Source organism: Geotrypetes seraphini, chromosome 18 (genome assembly GCF_902459505.1).
Source record: "Geotrypetes seraphini chromosome 18, aGeoSer1.1, whole genome shotgun sequence".
NCBI classification, from domain to species: Eukaryota; Metazoa; Chordata; class Amphibia; order Gymnophiona; family Dermophiidae; genus Geotrypetes; species Geotrypetes seraphini.
In genome coordinates, this window is record NC_047101.1 from 24,726,096 (window position 1) to 24,752,929 (window position 26,834).

Consider the following 26,834-nt stretch of genomic DNA (forward strand, 5'->3'; position numbering starts at 1 on the left):
GAGTATAACATGCTCCCACTCACCGCCTATGTCACGACCCCTCAGACAAAATCTCAGAAAAATACAGTAATGCCCAGTTTAACGCATAGAAATAGCCAAACTACCGCACAACTCCTTAATGCGTCTGTGTGATAGCCTGTTACCATACAGTAACTACATATTAAGGGCTTAATGTCCTTTAGCAAAAGGGCCCCATAATCAGGTAGCTATTGTGATTGGGTGGTAGGCCTTGCCTAGACAAACCAGCCCAACCTGACCAGTACACAGGCCCAACCAAGCAGATTTTAGGGTTGGCAAAGAATTTGGTAGTGGCCGAATGGGAAGTTAAAGTCCAAAATACTTTTCTAGTTCCAAAAACAGTGTTTGATTAGCACTTCCAAAATACTGACTTTGCCACAGTTCAACATAATATCAACATCTTGTAGCCTAACCTGAAATCACTACTAGGCCCCACTGCTTGAACTTGTACTTGTACAAGCACCTGTTTCCTCAACAGCCAGCTCTACAGCCTGTTGACAACTGGTGACAGTTGGGGATACTACAGGGTTCCCCCGCTCATTCGCGAATCGCGGACTCGCTCATTCGCGGTCTGCTCCGACCGCCTCTTCCTGTAGTAAAGTCGGGCTACACCAATCAGGAGCTGGTGTAGCCCGACTTTACTACAGGAAGAGGCGTTCGGAGCAGACCGCGAGTGATTTTCTTCATCCGCCAGCGCTCCAGCTGCCCTCTCCTGCCTCCCCTGCCTTTTGACAGTCGAAAAACTGCATTCACAGTTTTCCCAAAATTTGCGGGGGTTCCTGAAAGCCCCCGTGGATTTTGGGGGAGTACTGTATATAAAGAAAATAATTTCACCAAAATTACTCAAAGGTACTTATACAAATGGATTATTATCAAAATTTAGAGGGAAAAATTTTGATCGTCATCAATATGGAGGACGGATTGGCCAAGTGGTTAGAGCTACAGTCTCAGCACCCTGAGGTTGTGGGTTCAAATCCCGCACTGCTCCTTGTGACCCTGAGCAAGTTGCTCAATCCTCCATTGACCCTGGTACATTAGATAGATTGTGAGCCCACAGGGACAGAGAGGGAAAATAGTAACATAGCAGATGACGACAGATAAAGATCCGAATGGTCCATCCAACCTGATTCAATTTAAATTAAAAAAAATTTTTTTTTTTTTTTTTTCTTCTTTGCTATTTCTGGGCAAAATGCTTGAGTAGCTGATTGTAAACTGCCTAGATAACCTTGATAGGCGGTATATAAATACCTAAATAAATAAAATTTGTATAGGCATCTTTATATTCAAAGGTAGGATTTCACAGTTCGAATTTGGTTTTTGTTTTGAGTAGAATACCTAGGGCTCTTTTTACGAAGGTGCGCTAGCGTTTTTAGCGTACACACTGGATTAGCACCCACTGTAGTGTGCGCTAGCCGAAAAACTATCGCCTGCTTAAGAGGAGGTGGTAGCGGCTAGCGTGCGCGGCATTTTAGCGTGCTCTATTCCGCGCGTTAAGGCCCTAACACGCTTTTGTAAAAGGAGCCCCTAGATTACTCCCAGCCGGCTATCAAGAACCCAGATACTGAGTCTTGGTATCTGGATAGGGGTTGGCAAATAAAGAACCATTGAGTGCTAAACTGAATAGTTCACCCAAATTTCTGCATGCAATGGACTAATTAAACAGAAAAACCTAATGTTCCGCATGTTTTGGATTTTTTTCCAAGGGCTCCCTAATATTCTGCACTCAGAAGTACAGCTAATGCTAAGCCCCGTGCCACTACCAGTCTCTGTTTATTTAGTGTGAGCTCATATCGTATCAAATTATTGATAATTATATTCTTTTCTTGTGTTTTTCTCTTCTTTCATTATCAGATTTTGATCAGCCGTTTATCAACAATATGGAAACCCTGCTGATTAATAAGAAGGAAAGCACCCGCGTGCCCTGCCTGGTGTCCATCCCCGGTCTGAATGTCACACTGCAAACGGTGAGGGCTCCTGTGGGCACGCTCTAATAGTGGCTGTACCCTCAGGTCTAATCCCTAAACCCAGTTCCTGCTCCTTGAGTTGACACTGTCAGCAGCCATGACTGGGGTATATTCTTGCAGGATATCCCAACAAAGCACGAGAAACACCTCCACAGAATGAAAACTCGCTCAAAACCAGTGAAGATGGCCAAGGGTGCTGAGATGCTTGATTATTCAACTATAGAGACTTGGCACAAATGTGTTTTGGCCCTGTGGCCTGCATCAGGAGTCTAGAAGCAAGGAACGCAAAAAATACTTGTGTGCATCAATAATTAAAATGAACACACAGCAAAAAAGCAAATAAGAACATAAGAAATGCCTGCACCGGATCAGACCCGGGGTCCATCCAGTCCGGTGGTCCGCACACGCGGAGGCTCAGCCAGGCGTACCTGGGCGAATACCTTAATCATTTGTATCCCTCAATGTGTCCCGCAAGAAGATGTGCATCCAATTTTACCTTAAATCCTAAAATGCTGGTTTCCTCCACCACATCTTCTGGGAGAGAGTTCCAAATATACTGTACATTCTGTAATTTTTTAAAAAAATAATCTTTATTCATTTTAAAATTCAATAAGTGAAGAACAATAAATAAAACATTTATACTATAGACATCACTTAAAATATTACAAGATTCTTACAGATCAATAATCCCCCCATCCAAACTATTCTTTATCATTCAAGTATCTATAAATTTATCATAATTCCGTAAATCACTACATATTTTAAACATGGTTTCACATTATATTCCAAGCATATCATCTTGTACAGAAAGTGTAATCAAGAAAGCATAATATTTAAATTTTTCTTTCAATCCTGAAAATAAATCAAACTTATAAGAAGAAAACTCAACTTAAACTTAATCACACACCAGTCCTCAACTTTGGATCCAAGACTTGAAGATAAGAGTAATTTAAATTAACATATTCACCAAACGGAATCACTCAATCTGCTGCTGAAAGAGAGCTAATTATTACTTAGGTGCAGGTGTTTCTTCATTCAGAGAAAGGAAACTAATCAAATGAGCCGGTTCTACAAACACATATTTTAAAGAACGGTATCTAATAACACATTGGCAAAGGTATCTAAGTAAGAAAAGACCCCTACTATAAATATTTAATGCATAAGAAAGTAAAACAAATAGTTAATTACAAAAACAGCTCAAAGTAATTTTTGTGACAAAATCAACAACCACGTGGCCATTAAAATCATGCTTAAAATGATATCTTTCCAAAACATATAATATAATACAAATGCAAAGCTAGCTAAACTTCCATGTACAACCACTGATGTTTGCTGGTACCGTGTCTCATAGGATATTTCACTGTGAGAATCTGTTACAATATTGGTCTCAAATATGGAGCACTATTTCAAAGGTATTCTCCATATCTCTTCCTCTGTCATATGACATTATTATACTGCGATTATCCAGTCCTAAAGTTGATATTACTTTCTCTAGCACCAGATTATTTGACCTTATGGTAACTCCAGCTTTACACAATTATTCTTCTTCATTGCAAAAATAATCAACATGTATCATATCACCAAAGGTGGAATACTTTATGTGCATACAGGAAATATGAAGCGATTACAGCATTAAAACAAAATCATTTACCATCCTTTATTAGAAATTGGAAAATTCTAGATACTTTTTGTACACAATGGGAGTTAATGCTCCCATTACTGCCATGTAAATGTTTACGTTCTTGTTATAACATATGGATCTGGAATGGCCAAGTTGTCGCCCCCTCATAGCCCGACAGACCACCCCCAACCTCCCGAATTACAACACCCCTCATTGTGCCCCACTTACTCCCTTATATCCTCAGCAATAATAACAATGATAAATAAAACACAGACACTTTATTGATGGTAATAGTCAGGCTGCAGCTTTGTTTATTGGGAAAACCAAGAAGCAATGAACAATTGCTTCACCCCGAGCTACAAGACATTGCAATTACAAAACTCACACTTGTATTCCCCTGACCCTGCCATCTCAGCAAGAGCCTAGGGGTTGGCATGGATCTCCATGCCCCTATTCTGTGCCATGGGCCTCAAGACATATTTGCTCACTTGAGCTCACTTCCCCTTAACCGCTCATCCCCTGATGAGCCTAGGGGGTTAGGCATGGACCGCCATGCCCCCCTTTTACATGGTCACCTGACCCGCGGCATCACCACTCAACTGAGCTGACTGCCAAATACCCGCTCATCTTCCGATGAGCCAAAACCTTGTAGCTCGGGTTACCGCCGCTGCGACAATCCAAACTCCCAAATCACCTGAGTGAACCCTAACTCCAAGGGAAGGGTGGGCGGGAAAATTACCTCCAAGGGACCGGGATGCGCACTGTCCCTCGGAGGGATGTCCGATAAACCCCTTCCCATCATTCCCGGCTTCCTTTGCCAGCCAATCCTTTCCCGGCCTCCCGGCGGGAAAACACGCCCCTCCTTCCACCTCCGACCCAACTACCTCCCCTATACCCTAATAAACCGTCTCAACATGGGCGACTACTTGGGCCATCCAGCCCATTGTTATAGTTGCCCATCGAGACAAGCTCTTGGGCTCTTTTTTTTAATGCAGCTATTGTTATTGTTTTGTATTTATATCTGTTGAAAATCTATAAATAAAAATGTGTAAAAAAAAAAATAAAATCTACTAAAATCCATAACAAGAGATTGGTTATTCCAAGGCAGAGCACAAGCATAGTTAGAACCCATGAAAAAAATAATAAATACAGTGAATGTAATAATTAAAAACTATGCCACTCCCCCTCCTTTTACTAAGTCGTAATAGAGGTTTTTTACCTTGGCCCGGAGCACTAACCCCCTCTTCTATGAAACCGCACTAGTAGTTTTTAGCGCAGAGAGCCGCGCTGAATGGCCCGCGCAGCTCCCAACGCTCATTGAGTTCCTGTAAGCGTCAGGAGCAGCGTGAGCCATTCAGCGCAGCTCCCCGTGCTAAAAACTGCTAGCGTGGTTTCGTAGAAGAGGGGGTAAATGCTCTAATGCTACTCCAACGCTCATAGAATTCCTTTGAGCGTTGCAGCATTTGGCGCCCAGGCTGCGGTCCAAACCTTTATTGTGGCTTAGCAAAAGAGGGCCTACAAAAAATGCAAATGTGAATTGCAAACTAATAAAGTGTTCTCTTGAAAATACACAGATCACAAGAACACATCCTAAAATGGTTTACAAACATGCATTACATTACATTAGAGATTTCTATTCCGGCATTACCTTGCGGTTCAAGGCGGATTACAAAAGAGATGAAAAACGTTGGGTTACAATGGGAGAACATTTGTCCTTTCTAGGTTAAGTAGTTTCTGTGTGGCGGGAAGAGGGAGGGGGAAAGGATGGTAAGTTTGAAGTTAGGGCTGTTTCAGGAATTTCTTGAAGAGTATAGTTTTTATTTCTTTTCTGAACGTCTTGTAGTCTGGTGTCGTTATCAGTAGATTGGAGATTTGGTTATCTAGTTTAGCTGCTTGAGTGGCCAGGAGGCCATCGTGTAGTTTTTTCCATTTTACTTCTTTGATCGAGGGGGGGGTGTTTTTCTATGTCTGATTGAGGTGGTTTGGATGAGATGGTTGTTCAAGTAGGTTGGGCTGTCTCCGTTTAAGGTTTTAAATAACATACAGTAGAATTTAAATAGTATTCTTTCTTGGATTGGTAGCCCTACTGTTTTGTAATTAGCTGATCAAAACAATATAGCTTGCAATGGTACCTTAAAAAAAAAATCAATTACCCCCATGTCATTTAAAGAGAAACAAATCAAGGACAAAGATTTTTTTAGATATTATTGCATGATTTTAATTGTCTCGCTTTTCTTGATTTTTTTCCACAAAAAATGTGATTATTTTAGATGTTTTTGTAATTTATTTGTTTTATTTTCTTACATATTACATATTTACAGATTACATGTTTGCTTAGTTTTGCATTCTTTGTTATTGACTCCTGATGCAGGCCTTAGGGCCGAAACACATTCATGTTGAGTTTTTAGGTTGAACAATAAAGCATCTCAGCACCCTTAATCATGCTCATTGTTTGTGTGTGTATATTCTAACAGCACAGACAGGAATAACTGGGTAGATAGGATGGGCCAATTGGCATATTTAACATTTTAACAGTTATCCTAACTCAAGTATCCAATACATTTATGATCCGCTGAGCGAAAAGGCATCAAAAGTGGGTAAGTGACTTACGAAGGCTGAGGGATATCAGCTGCATAAACGGCAAAATTTCAGCACGAGGCATGGGCTAATTATGCCTTTAAAAAATGAGAACCTTTTATCAGTAAAAAAGTAATAAACCCTAGAAATCACATACCCCACTTTAGGTTCCTTGCAGTTTTTAGACTGTAGAACATAAACAACATCAAAGTTGTAAAAAATAAATAAATAAATAAAAAAAGACACAGGCCCATTCTACTAAGAATATAAGAAGTTGCCTCCGCTGGGTCAGACCAGAGGTCCATCGCGCCCAGCAGTCTGCTCCCGCGGCGACCCATCAGGTTCATGACCTGTAAGGTGATCCTTTGTCTAAAACCCTTTAATCCCCTTTATCCCTCTATCTATACCCTTTCATAATCCTATCTCTACCTCTATCTGTATCCCTCAATCCCCGCATCCTTCAGGAATTTATCCAGTCCTTCTTTAAAACCCCGTAGTGTACTCTGTCCTATCACAACCTCCGGAAGCGCATTCCAGTTGCCCACCACCTTCTGAGTGAAAAAGAATTTCCTACCATTGGTTCTAAACCTGTCCCCTTTCAATTTCTCCGAGTGCCCCCCTTGTTCAGCCCAATAGGCTGAAGAATCTGTCCCTCTCTACCTTCTCTATGCCTTTCAGGATCTTGAGTCTCTATTATGTCTCCTCTGAGTCTCCGCTTCTCCAGGGAGAAAAGCCCCAGCCTTTCTAACCTGTCTGCGTATGGAAGGTTTTCCATACCTTTTATCGTTTTCGTCGTTCTTCTCTGAACCTTCTCTAGTATCGCCATGTCCTTCTTAAGGTACGCTGACCCTATAGTACACAAAACGTTCAGAAATGCATGCACCATTTACAGACGGGGGAGGGGGGGATAAAGCAGGGGTAATTTTATGAAGCTTTTTCTTCAAATAAAGCCTGATTTACATGCAGGAAAGGGCTTTATAAAACTGTGCAACCGGATATGCACATAAACCACGTGCACGCAGAAAGGGTGCGCCTACTTTTACGTGATCTGTGTGTAGGCATTCCTGAGGGCGCAGTCTGGACAGAGCAAAGGCAAAGTTGCGATGCATGTGCATATTATATAAAATACAAGAGAACATTCACACAGTACACGCACACCTTTTACGGAACAAGTGCAAATTTGTGCAAGGGCATTTGCATGCTATTGAAGTGAAGGAGGAGCCTAATGGCTAAAGCACCAGCAGTTATCCAGGCAAGTCAGGTTCAATTCCCAATGCTGCTCTTTGTGATCTTGGGCAACTCACTTAAACCTTCAATTATCTCATGTGCAAACTTAGGAACCCTTGTTAGAACTGTGGACCTCAAAACTCAAATTAAAATTGAACTCTGAAAAAACCAAAATCTTCCTAGCGAGTCCCAACCACAAATTAACAAACACTTCCCTCAGATTGAATGGGCTAGATTACCCTATCTTACCCACCATAAAAATCCTTGGAGTCATCCTGGACCGCACCCTAACCTTCGATGACCATACCAGTGCCCAGGTGAAAAAATGTTTCTGTACCCTCTGGAAACTGCGCACCATCAAACGCTACTTCGACCACCAAGCCTTCCGTCTACTCGTTCAATCTCTGGTATTAAGCATATTAGACTACTGCAACATTATTTACCTGGGATCCTATAAAAATACCATCAAACGTCTTAGAACAGTCCAAAATGTGGCCGTCCGCCTCATCTATGATCTCAAAAAATACGACCATGTTAGCCCCTACTACACCAAACTCCATTGGCTTCCAGTTGAGGCAAGGATCATCTTTAAGTTCGCCTGCCTCTGTTTCAAAACTCTTACAGGATCTTCCCCAATCTACTTGTCTGAGCACCTTGAAATAGCAGGCCCCTCTCGCACACGAAACGCCCACCTATTCACCTTTCCCTCCCTAAAAGGCTGCCTCTACAAGAGATTCATTGATAGAACCCTAGCATTCCAAGCGGGCAAATGGAACAATTGCCTTACCGCCCTCATCTCCAACTCCCCGCCCTACCACCTGTTCAGGAAGTCACTAAAAACCTACCTCTTCGACAAATTCCGCTAACGCTGCCTTCCCTCCTTCCCTGCACCCTCCTGACCTCGACATCCCTCCATTCCCTCTGACTACGCCCCCCTCCCAAGCCACTTTGGCCTCTCTTTCTCAATCTCTGTTTTATCTAACTGCCCTGCCTTTTCATTGCCTCACATTCAACATCACTGTAAACGTACCACCGCTATAACATGTAACATCGCTGTATATGTACAGTCTCTTCTATTGTTAACCGCATTGAACTTCCATGGTATTGCGGTATACAAGAATAAAGTTATTATTATTATTATTAAAGTGCTCTGAAATCTAGGTTTACACATTTTAATGTGGGATTTTGCCACCTTCTTAGCCCAAGTTTTGCACAGCACCTTTTAGATTTTTTTAAAAAGATATTTTTGGTTCCTAGTCAGTCGCGCGCGAGACACCAGCGCGCCGACAATGGAGGGCAGACAATTCAGCGCAAGACACCAGTGCGCCACGGGAAATCTTAGTTTTAAAGAGCTCCGAAGCAAGGTGTGAGTGGGGAACCTCCTCCCCCCCACCACTTTACTGCATAGTGTTCGCGCTGCTGTTGGGGGAGGGTTCGGGGGGTTGGAACCCTCCGTTATGGAAAAAACAGAACTTTTTCTGATTTTGGGGGGGAAAGTTCCGTTTTCTCTATAATGTAGGGGGTTGCACCCCTCCAATGGCAGAGCGAACACTATGCAGTAAAGTGGGGGGGGGGGTTCTCCCTCACACACCCCGTCAGAGCTCTTTAAAAACTAAGTTTTCCCGCGGCGCACTTGTGTCTTGCACCGAACTGTCAGCGCTCGATTGTCGGCACGCTGGTGTCTGGAGCGCAATTGTCCCATCACCATATTTGTGAGTTGTGCATTAATGGAGCCATTAGCACAAGCGCCGTCTGCTGGGGTTAACATGGGAGCACAAAGGGCCTGATTCTATTAATGGCAACTCGTGGCTCCTAACTTGTAAGCGCTGCTCCACACGGTTGTCAATCGACTGCTAGGCATCATTTAGAGAATGCTAATGCTAATAGTGTCTTCTATACCGCCATATCTCCTACTGGATTAAAAGCAGTGTACAAAAGATTGTAAAAATTTGCAAAGGGTGATTAAGAACAAAAATACTGAAAACTATAAATAATATTGCTAAACATCATGGTTTGAGTGAAGCCCATTGTTCAAAGAGATGGGTTTTCAGTAATTTATGAAACATGCAGTAGGTAGGTATTGTTCTAATTACTGTTGGACGATCGTTCCAGATTTTAGCACCTAGATATTGAAAGATGCATTCATGATATGGTTACCAGAGTTTCCTTCGGGAAAATCCGGGCCCATGGCCACACACCCCAGGCCCGCCCAGTTCCACTTCTGCCACGCCCTGTTCCGCCCCCAGCCCCGCTCCCAGACAGCATCCTGACGCGATTTTGTCGGGAAGCTTTTCAAAACCTGGACAAAGTGACGGGTTTTGGGGAAAAGCCGTCCAGACCCCCGGACATGTCCTCAAAAGGAATACATGTCTGGGGGAAAGCCAGACATCTGGTAACCCTAATTCATGATGTCTTTTATGTTTTGTTGTTGTTAGGTGCCATCGAATTGTGTTCGAGTCCCAGCGACATGTAGGCGCCTGTTTTGTACTTAGGCACACACATCTAGGCCAAGAAAACCCTGACATAAATAGGGTGCACCTAAGGGTAGAATGCCTATCAATGCCTAAACCCAGTGTAGGTGCCACTAAGCACAATTCTGTAAAGTGCACCTAGTTTTTATGGAATCTTGCTTAAGTGCCACACCACTCGGTGCCTAAATTTTAGGCACCATTTAGAGACTCAGGGCCTAAGGGCCTGATTCTATATAAGTCACCTAAAAAAACTCAGTGCCGACTAGCACTGCGCTAAATGCAATTCTATAAAAATTAGGCATACTCTATAGAATCACATTTAGCACCACCGAAGCAGCCCTAGGCATTTCTAGGTGTCCTAACTTTTAGGCGCACTGTATTTAGGCTAGGGTTTTCTTGGCCTAAGTGTGTGTGCCTAAATTAGGCTTAGAATGGCACCTAAGTCAAAAAACAGCCGCCTCACACCAAAAGACACCCATGATCCACCCCCGACCAGGTCCACTTTTAGATAGGCTCTTTGGACAAGGCGCCTACCGTTTAGAGCAGTGATTCCCAACCCTGTCCTGGAGGAACACCAGGCCAATCGGGTTTTCAGGCTAGCCCTAATGAATATGCATGAGCGAGATTTGCATATGATGGAAGTGATAGGCATGCAAATTTGCTTCATGCATATTCATTAGGGCTAGCCTGAAAACCCAATTGGCCTGGTGTTCCTCCAGGACAGGGTTGGGAACCACTGGTTTAGAGAATCACTCCTACAATGCCGGCATGACTGCATCTGCACAAATTGCAAATAACCTTCACATACAGTAAAGCAATCTTATTCGTCACTTACTTACCAAGCTTTAGTAAAAGAGCCTCCTAGTGTTATACCAGCACACTGCATGAAGAAATTCTGTGTACATTAGCTATTCAGAAAGGAAATTTTAATAACTTTCAAGAGGTGTGGGGGCCATTAACAAATTTTTGCAATGAATAAGTATTATTTTCCCTGATTTGTACAAATGTAAGAATGTGTGGGAGGGGGGGATTTTATTATATGGTATAAGCGTTATGAGATGTTGAAAGGATGGGAGGGAAAGGGATAATTCTATTTAATATGAAGAATTGTAGAATTTCAAGTGATATATTTAAGTTAAAATGGTTGATACCTTTTGATGCACTTGATGTAAGTTATAAAAATGAATAAAGAATTACAAAAAAAAAAAGAAATCCAGTGTAACTTTTCATGAGACACTGCCTCTAGCACATTTCCTGATACATATGAAATGTTATCGCATATGTCAGCATCCAGCTTTTAATTAATCTCTTCCACTTGTTCAGCAAACCTCACTGATATCTCCAGATGGGAAAAGTGTAACCTGGGACGATAAGAAGGGAATGCTGGTTCCCACCGACATGATCCAAGATTCTTTCATTCTTTATTGCAAAACAATCATTGACAGGAAGGTCTTTGAGTCCAACTACTTCGTCACTCATGTTACTGGTAAGAAGAGTGTATTGGGTATGGAAAGTCTTTGGGGAGAGGAAAGGAAGCAGGGGATGCTTTTCAGGGGTGTTAATGGAAGCTGTGAGGCTTTAGGTAAAACGATATCCTGTCTTCATAGGTCTGTCTGTTAATTGTATCAAATCATTGCAAATTGTCCAAAACTCTTCTGCTCACCCTCTTTTTGGCCTTTCCCTATTTAAACACATTAACATTTATCTTGGTAAACTGTATCGGCTTCCTGTTGCTTTGGGAATCAAATTTAAAATGCTGTTGTCTATCCTTTGAGCAGTTACATCACACCTCAGTGGCAGATGAGTTGCAGATTTTATTCACCCAGGAGATTTTTGTAGTCAGGGGGGATTATGTCATCTTATCATCCCCTTCCTTAAGGTACATCCATTTTGCAAAAGCTGAGAGATGTACATTCTCCATTGCGAGACTATTAGAATGGAAATACCTACCACTGGGGAACACTCGCTGACACCTCATTCTTTATGAGAGGGCAGAAAAGCCAGCTGTTTAGACTGGCATTTGGGGCACCTTTTAATTGATATAGCAGTCGATGCCTGTGTTTGCACACTAAGACAAGAAAAGCCTGCAGAGCACTGTACAAGATGCCGGCAATGTTTATTTATTCCATTTTCTATACTGTTCTCTCAAGTGAGCTCAGAACGGTTTACATGAATTTATTCAGGTCCTCAAGCATTTTTCCCTATCTGTCCTGGCGGGCTCACAATCTAGCTAATGTACCTGGGGCAATGGGGGGGTTAAGTGACTTGCCCAGGGTCACAAGGAGCAGTATGGGTTTGAACCCACAACCTCAGGGTGCCGAGGCTGTAGCTTTAACCACTGCGCCACACTCTCCGCTCATTACAATAAACTATTGTATTACAATAAACTATTTGTTGTGCACAGATAGACCACCTAAGGTAGATAAATGGACCCAACACGGTCCGTGTTTCATAAGAACATAAGGAATGCCTCTTCTGGGTCAGACCTGAGGTCCATTGTGCCCAGCAGTCCGCTCACGCGGCAGCCCAACAGGTCCAGGACCTGGGCAGTAATCCTCTATCTATACCCCTCTATCCCCTTTTCCAGCAGGAAATTGTCCAATCCTTTCTTGAACCCCAGTACCGTACTCTGCCCTATTACGCCCTCTGGAAGCACATTCCAGGTGTCCACCACACATTGGGTAAAGAAGAACTTCCTAGCATTCATTTTGAATCTGTCCCCTTTCAACTTTTCCGAATGCCCTCTTGTTCTTTTATTATTTGAAAGTTTGAAGAATCTGTCCCTCTCTACTCTCCCTAAGCCCTTCATGATCTTGTAAGTCTCTATCATATCCCCTCTAAATCTCCTCTTCTCCAGGGAAAAGAGACCCAGTTTCTCCAATCTCTCAGTGTATGGAAGGTTTTCCATCCTCTTTATCAGACGCGTCGCTCTCCTCTGAACCCTCTCGAGTAACGCCATGTCCTTCTTAAGGTACGGCAACCAATATTGGATGCAGTACTCCAGATGCGGACGCACCATCGCCCGATACAATGGCAGGATAACTTCTTTCGTTCTGGTTGAAATACCCTTCTTGATTATGCCTAGCATTCTGTTTGTCTTCTTAGCAGCTGCTGCACACTGTGCCGTCGGCTTCATTGTCATGTCCACCATTGCCCCCAAGTTCCTTTCTTGGGTACTCTCTTTCACTAACATCCCTCCCATCGTATAGTTGTACCTCGGATTTCTGCTTCCCACACGTAATACTTTACATTTCTCAACGTTGAACTTCATCTGCCATCTCGTCGCCCATTCCCCTAGTTTGTTCAAGACCCTTTGCAATTCTTTGCAGTCCTCTTTAGTCCGAGCTCCACTAAATAGTTTGGTGTCGTCCGCAAATTTTATTATCTCACACTTTGTCCCTGTTTCTAGATCATTTATAAATATATTAAATAGTAGCGGCCCGAGCACCAAGCCCTGCGAGACATCACTCGTGACCCTCCTCCAGTCTGAGTAGTGGCCCTTCACTCCTACCCTCTGTTTCCTACCCGCCAACCAGTTTCTGATCCATCTATGTACGTCTCCTTCCACCCCATGGTTCTTCAGTTTCCGGAGTAGGCGTTCATGGGGCACCTTGTCAAAGGCTTTTTGGAAATCTAGATATATGATGTCTATGGGGTCTCCTTTGTCCATCCATTTGTTAATTACTTCGAAGAAGTGCAATAAGTTCGTTAGGCACGATCTCCCCTTGCAGAAACCATGTTGGCTGGTTATCAGAAGTTCGTTTCTTTCAAAATGTTCATCGATGTTTTCTTTTATCAGTGCTTCCACCATTTTTCCCGGAACTGAGGTCAGACTCACCGGTCTGTAGTTTCCCAGGTCACCTCTTGATCCCTTTTTAAAGATGGGCATAACGTTGGCTATCTTCCAGTCCTCCGGGATCAACACGTCTTCATCAGGGGTCCATGTAATGGTGGCAGAGAATATATACGCAACCATTTTGCCTGGTCTAGGAGCTGCTGTATTCGGTCAGGCTTTTCCAGCAGTCACAAGCCTCACCGAATTCCACAGCTCCTAGACCAGGCAAAATGGTTGCGTATATATTCTCTGCCACCATTATATGAAGGTGTTTTGATCGAAACACGGACCATGTTGGGCCCATTTATCTACCTTAGGTGGTCTATCCGTGCACAACAAATAGTTTATTGTAATAAATATTGCCTGCATCTTGTATAGTGTTCAGCAGGCTTTTTTTTGTCTTGATTTCACCGTTTGTTTTTTTACTGCAGACTCGTTGGATTTTGTTCTTTTTGTCCTATATTTGCACATTAAGCACATCAACTGAGGGACCCTTATGTAAACATGCAGGAATGGTTTGTTTGCCATTTTATTTCTTTTTTTTTGCATTTTTGTATTTGAATGTTTATGGAGGTTTTTATTTGTACTTTTTTTGTTTTATGACTATCTTGGATATGTTATTTTCTGCTCCGCCTTGGAAAAGGCAGAATATAAATAAGTAAAGCATAACCAAAATGTCTGACTGTTCTAGAAAAGTTTTCTGGATATAAAATCAATTGGGAAAAATCTGAAGTTCTTCCAATTAATATCCATTGCACCAAAGGATTATTTGATTCATATTCATTTAAATGGAAAGAGGAAGGACTAAAATATTTAGGTATTCTTATAAAAAATACAATTGATGACACAGTTAAAGAGAATGAAAAACTTTTATTAAAGAAAATAACAGAAATGTGCGAGCAATGGAATCCTTTACATCTTTCTTGGTGGGGAAGAATCCAAACAATTAAAATGATGATTTTACCTGTGGTTTGTTATCAAATGAGTATGATTCCAATATTTTTTCAGGGGTCATTTTATAAAAAATTAAACAGTATACTAACAAAATTTGTTTGGTTTGGGAAAAGACCAAGAATCGCTTTAGCATCATTACAAAAAACAATTAAGGAAGGAGGGGTAAATTTTCCAAATTTCTATAGGTACCATCAAGCCTATATTTTAAGACAGGGAATGTATTGGATCCTCCCAGATCTCATGGAAAATGTACCCGACTGGTTATATTTAGAATGGCGCCTCATGTTCCCTTTACATCCAGAACATTTCATTAGTATAACAATACCTAGGAGATATAAAGATCATAGAATTCTAATAGATACATGGAAAACATTAAGATTTATAAGCAATTTATCAACAGATCCATTGGCTAAATCTTTAAATCAATCTATTTGGGTAAACTCCAGGATCAAAATTGGTGGATTTAAAATAGTATGGAAACAATGGATAAAAGCAGGTATACGTACTTTAAAAGATGTAATAGTAAATGGATCACTGCTTAGTTTTTCACAATTGCAACAAAAATTTGGATTAGAAAAAACACAATATTTTAAATGGATGCAATTGAAGCAGGCCATTCAGGAAGGGTTCCCTGAATGGAAGAATCTTAACACTCAATATAGTTTACCAATCCTTTGTTTTCAAGCGGATTTTCTAGGACACCAAGCCGCAAAATGGTATAAGAAAATAAACGAATTTTTAAACAAAAAAAAGAGATCAGGACTTAGGGATATTTGGAGTATTGAGATAGGACAGATAATTTTTCCATCTCAATGGCAAAAATTTTGGTCCTGGAGAATACATACTACAAGATCAGCATCTATGAGTCAAACATGGTTGTTTTTATTACATAGAGTTTTATGGACCCCTACGAGATTACAAAAATTAGATAGTAATAGATCTAATAGATGCTGGCATTGTAGGATAGAAGTGGGGACATTGGACCATTTACTATTCTTTTGTCCCTGCATTAATTCCTTTTGGAAATTAATTTGGCCCCAAATTAATAATTTATTAGAAAATCATGTTGGACTATCATATGATACAATATTATTTGGAACAGCAATGAGAACACAAAGTCCGATTTCAGCTAATAATAATAAACTTTTATTAATTTTAACAGGGGTCGCCATACAGCAAATTACTCAGAACTGGAAGGATTACACTAAATTGAATTACACTTTTTGGTGGAATTCAATTTGTCATATATATAAAATGGAAAAAGTATTGGCATTACAACAAGGTTATATTAAAAAATTTAATAAAATATGGGGACCATTGACAAATTATTCTACTGATCAGATATAATAACATATGTATAGAACATATAGAAGGGGTAGGGAGGGAAAACTATTGTAATATTAATATGATATAAAATTCTGATAAAGGGTTTATTTAATTCACATTGTAAGAACATTTAATAATAATTTCAAGTGTTTTTTCATAATTGAATGTATTACATGTATTTCACTTGATGTAAGAATTTAAAAAAAGAATAAAAAATATTTATTAATAAGAACAGGGGTAGGCAATTCCGGTCCTCGAGAGCCACAGGCAAGTCAGGTTTTCATGGTATCCACAATAAATATGCATGAGATAGATTTGCATCTCAAGGAGGCCTTGCATGCAAATCCATCTCATACATATTCATTGTGGATATCCTGAAAACCTGACCTGCCTGTGGTTCTCGAGGACCGGAACTTCCTACCCCTGTTCTAGAAGGTTAACTAATTATTAGATCTAGAATAGAAAGTGCCATCCAAAATTATCTTCCTAGCTTGTCTCGTAACAGACCATTTAGGGTTAAATTCTATAAATGGTGTCCAATTTTACGAGCTGGAAAAAAAAATCTGCACTAAGTGTTATTCTATAACAGACACTCTGGGTTCAGGTTTGGTTTATTTGATATGCCGTAACATTGTCAAAAAAGAAATCTAAGTGGTTTACATAGGCTAAAAAAAACAAAATCAAGGGAGATAAACATCAATATGACATAGGAAAGTGGGAGCAGGAGAAAGCACAATTTAAAACAGAGGGGAACAATTGGATGGTTAAGAAAATAGGTAACAAAATGGCTGTCTCCAGAGATGTGGTGATGAACAAAGTGGAAGCTGAGGAATCCAGATTAGTTTAAGTTCCACGGCTGGAGGTGCATGCCAAGGAAAATAATAAGATTTAAACTGAGACTATAACCTAGTAAATGAGCCTTCAAGCCTCAGATAAGGAGGAAGTGAATTCGAAAGATTTGGGTCAGCCATTTTGAAACAAGAGTTTCTAATAGTATCCAAGAAAACCTTGTGAAAGGATGGGACATCCATGAGGCCTTGGGCGGCAGATTGCAGGGATCTTGCCAGAAAGTAAGGCACCAGGAATCTAAATAGGAAGGAATGTAAACCTGAGGACTGAATCTGATGACGAAGAATATTGATTTTAAAAGAAGAAGCCTGGATTCTGTATACGGTGCCGATATCGGCGGCTGCCTAAAAAGTGTCTGCCGATTGAATGTCAATCGCGCCACATCACTGTGAACAGAATCATGCCTCCGGGGCAGATAGGTGCCGGAAATGTAGGGCCAGGGTTTCCCGGGCCTACATTTTCAGTGCCTGACTATGCTGTGAATTGCGCCTTTCAAAAGTTCTTGAAGCCTCCATCGTTAAGCATTCTGGTCCATTCTCTCGTCATCTCCTGCTTAACATAACATAGATTCTTATATACCGCAACTGCCTGGCGGTTCTGCGCGGTTTGCAAGTCAAAAAAAAAAAAAGATACTAATAACATAGTATGATCATAGCGAGTTAACCAAGATAGTTCCCAAAGAGATAAAGGCCCTCTTTTACAAAGGCGCGCTAAGCGTTTTAGCGCGGATTTAGTGCAGGCTAAATCAATAGGATAATATGCACGCTTTAGCGTTTAGCGCGTGATAATATTTAGCGTGCGCTAAAAAGCATAGCGCACCTTTGTAAAAGAGGGAGAAAGTTTTCAATGTTTTTCTGAAAACTAAAAAAGAGGTAGAAAATGATATGGAAACACCAACTTGTTTTTTTCCATAAAGCCGCCTGATATGATAGCATTTTACCAAAGAATCGTTTATAAACACATCCCTTTACTGATGGAAAGTCAAAGAAACGCATTACACTTTATATAAAGGAATCGTCCAAAAAGAGCTTAGGTGCTTACAAATTATACCCAAAACTCCGCAATAAAGCTTGTAGAAAACGCCAAAAAAAATGTGATCATGTCACTCCACTTTTAAATAACAGCCCACTGGCTTCCAGTATTCCCATAGAATCACATATAAAATCCTGCTCTTAACATTCAAAACACGCAATACAAATCTCCCTGAGTTTCTGGATAGACTTTTAATCCCATATGCCCCTTCTATGACCCTTAGATCAAACACCCAACACAGGTACGAGGGGGCATTCGGAGAAACTGAAGGGAGATAGGTTCAAAACAAACGCAAGGAAGTTTTTTTTCACCCAAAGGGTCGTGGACACTTGGAATGCGCTACCGGAGGAAGTGATCAGGCAGAGTACGGTACAGGGATTCAAACAGGGATTGGACGGATTCCTGAAGGATAAAGGGATCGTGGGATACTGAGGGAGGAGCTGGGATGTAACACAAGTATAGAAAGCTAATCAAGTAATGAGTATAGAAACCAAACCAGGTCGTGCATGTGCAAGACCGGAGGGTTAGGACTTCGATAGGAAGACAGGACTTAAATGAGAAACCAAGGTGGCAAGGGAGCCTCCTCTGGTGATACAGACAGGTCGTGACCTGTTTGGGCCGCCGCGGGAGCGGACTGCTGGGCAGGATGGACCTGTGGTCTGACCCGGCAGAGGCACTGCTTATGTTCTTATGTTCTATCCATCCCTTCGTTGGCGTCTTTTCAGCATGACTCAATCAACTATCTTCCCACAGTCTGGAATATTTAATGCCTTTAGAGTTACGAGAAGAAATAAGACTAGAATGCTTCAGACAAAATTTAAAAACAATTAATCTAACAAACCATCCCCAGCCCTTAATCTACAGGTGGGTCCCCCTCCTATTATACTACCCTTATATGGCTCTCTATCCTATTTTGACATGTAGTTCCCCCCCCTTCCCTTTTGTAACAGTTAGGCCCTCTTTTACAAAGGCACGCTCTAAGCGTTTTAGCGCGGATTTAGCATGCGCTAAATCAACATGTGCGCTAAACCGCTAGCACGTCCCTAGGATATCATGCATGCGTAAGCGTTTAGCGCATGTTTAGCATGTGCTAATATTTAGGGCTCCTTTTACGACGACGCGTTAGCGGTTTAACGCGCATAATAGCGCGCGCTAAACTGCCGGCTGCGCTAGACGCTAATGCCAGCGTGGAGCGGGCGTTAGTTCTAGCCCCGTAGCGTGGGTTCAGCGCACGCTAAAAAGCTGCATGCGCTAAAACCGCTAATGCGGCTTCATAAAAGGAGCCCTTAGTGTGCGCTAAAAAGCTTAGCGCACCTTTGTAAAAGAAGGGGTTAGTCCTTTTGTATACCGCTTAGAAATTTGATAAGCGGAATATCAAATTTTAATGAAATTTGAAACTACGTAGGTGCTTCATGGCGCCTAATGCTACTTCTGGCCCGTTGTGGCATTAAGCACCGTAAAGCACCTATGTAGACGCAATTTCAGTGCCTTTTACCTTGCTATTTTTTTGCCATTTCTAATGGTATTTTTTCAATTAACGTAGGCACCGGTAGAGCATTAGTTTTAGAATGTCCTCCTCATTGCCATTTATAGAATAGTGCTTAATGTTTAAAAAGGTTTTTCATATACCGTATGTCCCCAATGATAATGTGCCCCACATTATAGGCTGCCCCATTTTATAAACCACAGAAAATGCTCCTTTATGTTTTAAAACTCTAAGATAAGCCACTCCATGTTACTAGCCGCAGCGTTACTGAAGTAAAAGCATCTAATTTGGCACGCCCCTGTAGGCTTTTGCAACTCTACTGTATAGTGACATTATTATACTTGAGCGTGAACAATTAAATTGATAAAATTTTACACTTACCAAAATCATGCCGCAACGTGAGTCCTATGCTGCAGAATTTAAACTCCAGGTCATTGCTTTCGCGAAAGAAAACGGCAATCGTGCAGCTGGATGCCATTTTGAAGTAGATGGAAAACAAGTGAGAAATTGGCAGAAAGATGAGGAAGCTTTGCATGCGTACAAGGGAAGCAAAATGGCCAAACTTGGAGAAGCGATTTAAGAAAGGATTCTCGTGCAGCGTGAGAGTAATTGGATAGTTTCAACAATAGCCATCAAAATGAAGACACAAGGAATGACGACTGAAATGGCAATTGAAGCCTTCAAAGGGGGTCATAATTGGGTTTCTTGCTTCATGAAATGAAATGGTCTATCTATCAGAGCCAGAATGACTGTGGGACAAAAGACTGCCAGACGACTGGGAGACAAACTTGATAGTTTTAGAGAGTTCGTCTGCAAGGAAATTGAGACTTTGAAGCACCGGATGACATCATCAACATGGATGAGGTCTCAATGCAGATGGACATTCCGTCAACACACACTGTAGATAAAGTTGGTAAAAAGACCATACCAGTAACTACCACAGGTCACAAGAGGACAAGTTTTATGGTTCTTCTAGCTTGCACAGCAAGTGGCAAAAAGCTGAAGCCATTCATGATTTTTAAGAGGGTGACAATGCCTCGGGAAAAACTACCCAAGGGTATTGAGGTCTCAGTGAACAAGAAGGGCTGGATGAATGAAGACGTTATGGTGGAATGGGTGGACAAATGCTACAAAAGGCAGCCTGGAGCTGGATTTTTTAACAAGAAGTCCTTGCTAATTTTCGACTCATGTCTGCTCATCTGATGGATAGTGTTCAGAAGGCAGTGAACAAGGTCATGTGGCTGTAATACTTGGTGGACTTACATGTAAACTGCAGCCACTTGATATTGCTGTCAATCATGCATTTAAGTGCCTTGTGAGGATCGAGTGGGAAAAATGGATGACGGATGGTGAGCATACATTTACAGGTGCGCAGTTGTCAATCAACCACTAGAGGCACATAGTAGAATTGCGCCTACAGTTTTGCATAGGCCTACATTTCACACGCCTACCTCGCACGTTCCGAGGCACATAGCGATGGCTAAGCACATGTAAGGCAACTTCTGGTGCAAACCACGCCTCCACCTGCTTTACGTGTGCTTATGCACCTTCATACACCTGAGGTGGGTGCTTTAGTACAGCGCGCCTAATTTTTTTGTTAGAAATGTGCTCTGCCATTGGGTTGTTAGGTCAAAAACACAAATGGAGGTAAAATATATACACTCCTTCTAATGAGGAAGCATGAAATAATCAAGTCAAAATAATAAAAAACAACACGCTAACGTCAGAAATAGAAAATATTTTTAACTAGTATACTTGATTTTTTACAAAGGAAGGTAGTGCTCAGAGACATGGAGGAAAAAGGGGAACGAATTCCCCCCAAAAACCTCACCGCCCAATCATTGCAGTACTTTCTAATTCACAACAGATGGTATCTTTTAGTGTACTGTAATGAAATAAAGTTGAAAAAAAACTTATCTTTGGTTATAATTCTTTGGTCTCGGCGTGCCACCTTTCAAATCTTCATCGGGAAGCCAAATGGAAAAGATTAATAAGACAAAAAGTCTCACATACAGGGTGTCACTCTCAAGAGCTTTACAAAACAGGGTTTAAAGAAAAAGTTATCTTCACTGTTTGCAGCTCTTGAGAATGACACCCTGTATGTGAGACTTTTTGTCTTATTAATCTTTTCCATTTGGCTTCCCGATGAAGATTTGAAAGGTGGCACGCCGAGGCCAAAGAATTATAACCAAAGATAAGTTTTTTTTAAAAAACTTTATTTCATTGCAGTACATTAAAAGATACCATCTGTTGTGAATTGGAAAGTACTGCAATGATTGGGCGGAGAGGTTTGGGGGGGGGAATTCGTTCCCCTTTTTCCTCCATGTCTCTGAGCACTACCTTCCTTTGTAAAAAATCAAGTATACTAGTTAAAAATATTTTCTATTTCCGACATTAGCGTGTTGTTTTTCATTATTGGGTAGTTAGGTGGCATTAGCACACCCACCGCAGCCTAACTTAGCATGAGCTATAGAGAATCAGCCCCTATGTACCTCCCCAAGTCCACAGTGAGCAGTTAAAAGTAGGAGTGGTTAGATCTTTATCCAAAGTTTTAAAACCAGAAGCTCTTAACATTCTCATTCATTCTTTGGTCATTTCTAGTGTAAACCCCTCCTTCTCAGACTGAGGTAAAAGGTATCCCTCTTGAAATAAAATGTATTTTGTAGTCGTGAACACCGAGTGTTAAATTGATACCTTTCCCCAGGAGAAGTGAATTACAAAAAAATATAATAATGAATGTAATAATAAAATGTAATGTAACCTGGAAATAAAAAAAAATGTTAATTAAACCATAAACAAAATAGATATAAAGAAGCACTAAGGATTCAAAATCTGTATATCAAATCTAGACAAAGAAATTCTACTTCCCCTCTGTATAGTTCTTCTGGAGTTTTTTTCAGGTTAGGGTATTTGAGGCTTTATGTCCTTTCTATGTAGGGATACCACGTTGGCGCTGTTGCTAGCAGACTCTCTTCCTGGAACCAACCTACTACTCTGATTAAAACAAATCAGTAAGGGAAAACCCTATCTTAATCTAATAACCCCAAAATTACCTAAATTACTTTCTAAGCAAAAAAAAAAAATAGATAATTGATGTTCCCTTTACTTTTTTCCTCCCCAGAATTTCCTATATATAATCACAAAACTCATCCTTCCTCTAAACATTTCATGCATATAAATCTTTTCCCAAAATCCCAAAAATCTTTACAGAAATTATTCCCAGAAAAAGATTTCCAAGGCAGTTTCAAAACTTTGTTTCACTAATAGTCTCTCACAACATTCCACAGAAATCTGTCACAGGACATCTCATTAACTTCTCCAGAAATCAGCACCACAGACATTTTACACAGAGACTGAAAATTTCTCCAGAAATCAGGATTCAAAAGCAGTTCACAACCTTGCTTCAACAATATTTCTCTCACAACATTACACAGGAATCTCACACAGGACCTCTCATAAAATCTTCTCCAAAAATCAGCACCACAGATTTGTCACTCAGAGAATCTCTCAAAACACTTTCCAGAAGATTCTCACAGACTATTTCTAGCATCAAATGGTTTCACAGATAAAACAACTTTTCACGTCAGCCAGAAAGAAATGTTTTCACCCTTGGATAAATACCAGAATCTATATCTCAAATCTCAACTTCAACCAAAACCTACAATTCCTATTCAAAATTCAATAAAACCAGCTATAATTACCTTCTCACAAGGCACAGAAACCAAACTACCTGCACACAGATCCAAGTCACCCTCCCAGCTGTCAGATCTGACAGTTCAAATATTCAAGCAGCTGATGCTGAGCTCTGCACTAGGACAGCAAACCCATGCAGGAGATCAGCAACAGAATACCAAAATTGTACCAATACAAAAAAAAAAATACACAAACCAAACTTCTCACAATAGGAAAAAAACCACGGTTCTTACATTCCAGATCCTCTCTGCTTCAAAAACCCTTCAAAATCTTCTTTAAACCCTGTTTTTCACACTCAAGTAACTTTTAACCCTGGTTACAGTAGGCTAGATCACTGCAACACATAGTATCATGGCAATTCATTTTAAAATTCAATAAGTGAAGAACAATAAATAAAACATTTATACTATAGACATCACTTAAAATATTACAAGATTCTTACAGATCAATAATTCCTCCACCCAAACTATTCTTTATCATTCAAGTATCTATAAATTTATCATAATTCCGTAAATCACTACATATTTTAAACATGGTTTCACATTATATTCCAAGCATATCATCTTGTACAGAAAGTGTAATCAAGAAAGCATAATATTTAAATTTTTCTTTCAATCCTAAAAATAAATCAAACTTATAAGAAGAAAACTCAACTTAAACTTAATCACACACCAGTCCTCAACTTTGGATCCAAGACTTGAAGATAAGAGTAATTTAAATTAACATATTCACCAAACGGAATCACTCAATCTGCTGCTGAGAGCTAATTATTACTTAGGTGCAGGTGTTTCTTCATTCAGAGAAAGGAAACTAATCAAATGAGCCGGTTCTACAAACACATATTTTAAAGAACGGTATCTAATAACACATTGGCAAAGGTATCTAAGTAAGAAAAGACCCCTACTATAAATATTTAATGCATAAGAAAGTAAAACTAATAGTTAAAGAAATAAGAAGGCTACAAATCATACAAAATACAGCAATAAAATTATCACTAACTCAAAAACATATGATCATGTCACACCTCTTCTACAAAAAGCACACTGGTTACCAATTTTGCACCGAATAATCTATAAAATTGCACTGATAACCTTCAAAATCCAAGAAACCAATGCACCAATATTTCTGGATTGTTTTTTGATACCATATTCTCCAGCCAGGACACTTAGATCAACGGAACAGCATTTGCTGACTATCCCTTCTCTAAAAATAATAGGTACCGGAAGATCTACAATTTTTTCAGTCATAGCACCCCAACTTTGGAACAACTTACCAATCTATCTACGTGGAGAAACCTCATTAGAAAAATTTAAAAGCACAAGTACAAAGACGCATTTGAGTCATAGATAGGATCATTTATCTATCATTAATCCCAGGCTCAAATACCTAATTTTAACCAGACCTTATGTATAGGTCACAATCTCCCCTATCCTCTTTTTTAGGCTTAGCCATATTTTTAAAACATTCTTCATCACCCTCCTGATGTTGTTTTTTCCCTAAATGTACTCTTACTTTCTTCAAAGATTGTAGTTCACCCTTCTTCCCTTTTCTATCGCTAATTACTTGTGTACATACATAGTATGTTTAATTGTACAAATTGTTTTATTTTGTCTCCCGATTTTATATTGTCATACGCATTGAAGTATTGCGTGTACAACATTGCGTGTACAATATTGCGTGTACAACAAACTTTTAATAAACTTGAAACTTGTTAGGGGCAAATCATAGGTGTGTTTTTGAGTTAGGCCATTATATTACAATTTGTATTCTGCCAAAGCCCATATGAGTTTGAGGTGAAAACCAAAAATATTAGATTATGGTAACAAACCCATTTAGAACATAATGACAGATCCGTATGCAATTACAGAGTGAGGTATTTAGGCCAAGAAATCCCTAGCATAAATAGGATATGCCTTAATTTGGGACACCTGGAGATACATAGGTGGCTCTAGGCATGATTCTATACAATATACTATATTCTATACAATATAGTGTGATTCTATAGAATCACACTAAGCATCACACTAGCTGGTGGCGATTTTGTAGGCGACATATATAGAATTGGGGGCCTTTGCCTTCTTCAAGGTTTGTAAGAAAATATTTTGGGAGGGGCATGATCTCTGACCCCTACACAACTCCCTAAAACAGTGTCCCACAGACTTTTCAGCACCGAGGCACACTAAAACCGATGCCGCGGCCAGCAGGCATCCGAAAGTATGCGGATATCGATGCGATGATGTCACGTGCATGCGTGATGTCATTACGTCGACATCCACGCTTGCGTGGAGGTCCTCCAGCCGCAACCCTGAACCTGTCCCTTCGCCGGTGGGGGAGAGATGCCGGCAAGGAGGAGAGTCACTGGCTCCACCTGACAGCCTACAGGCCGTGCCTCTAACCACGAGAGGCACGTCCTGTAAATAGTCAGCTGGCAGCTCTCCTCCTTGCCGGCGTCTCGCGGCACACAGTTTGCGGTACACTGCTCTAAAGCTTGCCCCAGTACAACAATAAGGGCTCCTTTTACGAAGCTGCGTTAGTGGCTTTAGCGCACGCGACTTTTTAATCACGCGCTAACCCCCGCGCTGGCCGAAAAACTACCGCCTGCTCAAGAGGAGGCGGTAGTGGCTAGCGCGTCCGGCGGTTTAGCGCATGCTATTACGCACGTTAAACCGTTAACGCGGCTTCATAAAAGGAGCCCTAAGTTTCACCACAAGCTGCTGCTACACAAAGGGAAAAGCTCTGTACTATTAGGCAGTGATGTACCTAGCATAAGTGACACCCAGGGCCCATCATTTTTTGACACTCCCCTCCCCCTTTTACAAAACTCCCCGCTTTGTACTTTTTAAAAAAAAAACCCCTGTTAATCCAGTTAGCACTTCTTAATACACCCATTCATCCCCGCTTTGTACTTTTAAAAACAGTCCAGTTAGCACTTCTTAATACTCCCCCCCAGCTTTGTACTTAAAAAAAACCCCCAGTTAATCCAGGCCCAGCATATACTCACCCTTCTCTCCTGTCCAGTCCGATGCCGCCAAGCTGAAAAAATTGCCGGCCTCGGCAGTGATTCAGCGACGTTGCCACGGCTCGCCTTCCTGCTTTCCTTCCTGCTCTCCTTCCTGCCGCGGTCCACCCAGGCGGAAACAGGAAGTTGTGTCATTGAGAAAGACCAGGCAGACACGGAAAACAGGAAGGAGAGCTGCGGGCAACGTCACTGAATTACTGCCGAGGCTGGCAGCTTTTTCAGCTTGGCGGCATCAGAACGGACAGGAGAGAAGGGTGAGAACAGGAGAGGAGAGAAGGGTGAGAGCCTTGGGGCCGGGCCGTGAGAAGGGGACATTCCCGGACCATGACTCCACGGCCGGGAACACCTCACTCATGCTTGCGCCCAGGGCGGTCCCCCCCCCCTCCCCGCCCCGCCCTTGGTACGCCACTGCTATTAGGTGATATAATTGGACTGCTTATCTTGGTCTTTTAACAGCCCTTCAAAAGGCAAAGTTGGGCTTGTCATTATTTACGCATTTATGATTTTAATGTGGTAAATAAACTTCAGATTTTTATGTGACGAACAGCTTTATTGTCATCAATTGCCTATTATCATTTCATTGACCATTATTTTCCAAATGATCAATAAAATAACCCCTCATTTTACAAAAACATAGTTTTTAGCGCCAGCTGCGGCAGTAAGAGCTCCGATGCTCATAGGAATTCTATGAGCATCGGAGCTGTTACCGCCATGGTTGGCGCTAAAAATCGCACTAGGGTTTTATAAAAAAGGGGGGGGGGG

At 41.1% G+C, this 26,834-nt stretch overlaps 1 protein-coding gene across 3 annotated transcripts in view; it reads left to right on the forward strand.

Moving 5' to 3' along the window:
* Nucleotides 1-26,834, forward strand: part of FLT4 (fms related receptor tyrosine kinase 4) — a 266,815-nt gene that overhangs the window by 126,866 nt on the left and 113,115 nt on the right. For all 3 annotated transcript variants that reach the window (XM_033927003.1, XM_033927002.1, XM_033927004.1), the window contains 2 exons: nt 1,870-1,982; nt 11,202-11,364. In XM_033927003.1, the coding sequence (XP_033782894.1) occupies nt 1,870-1,982; nt 11,202-11,364 (276 nt within the window). The remainder of the gene's footprint in view (nt 1-1,869; nt 1,983-11,201; nt 11,365-26,834) is intronic.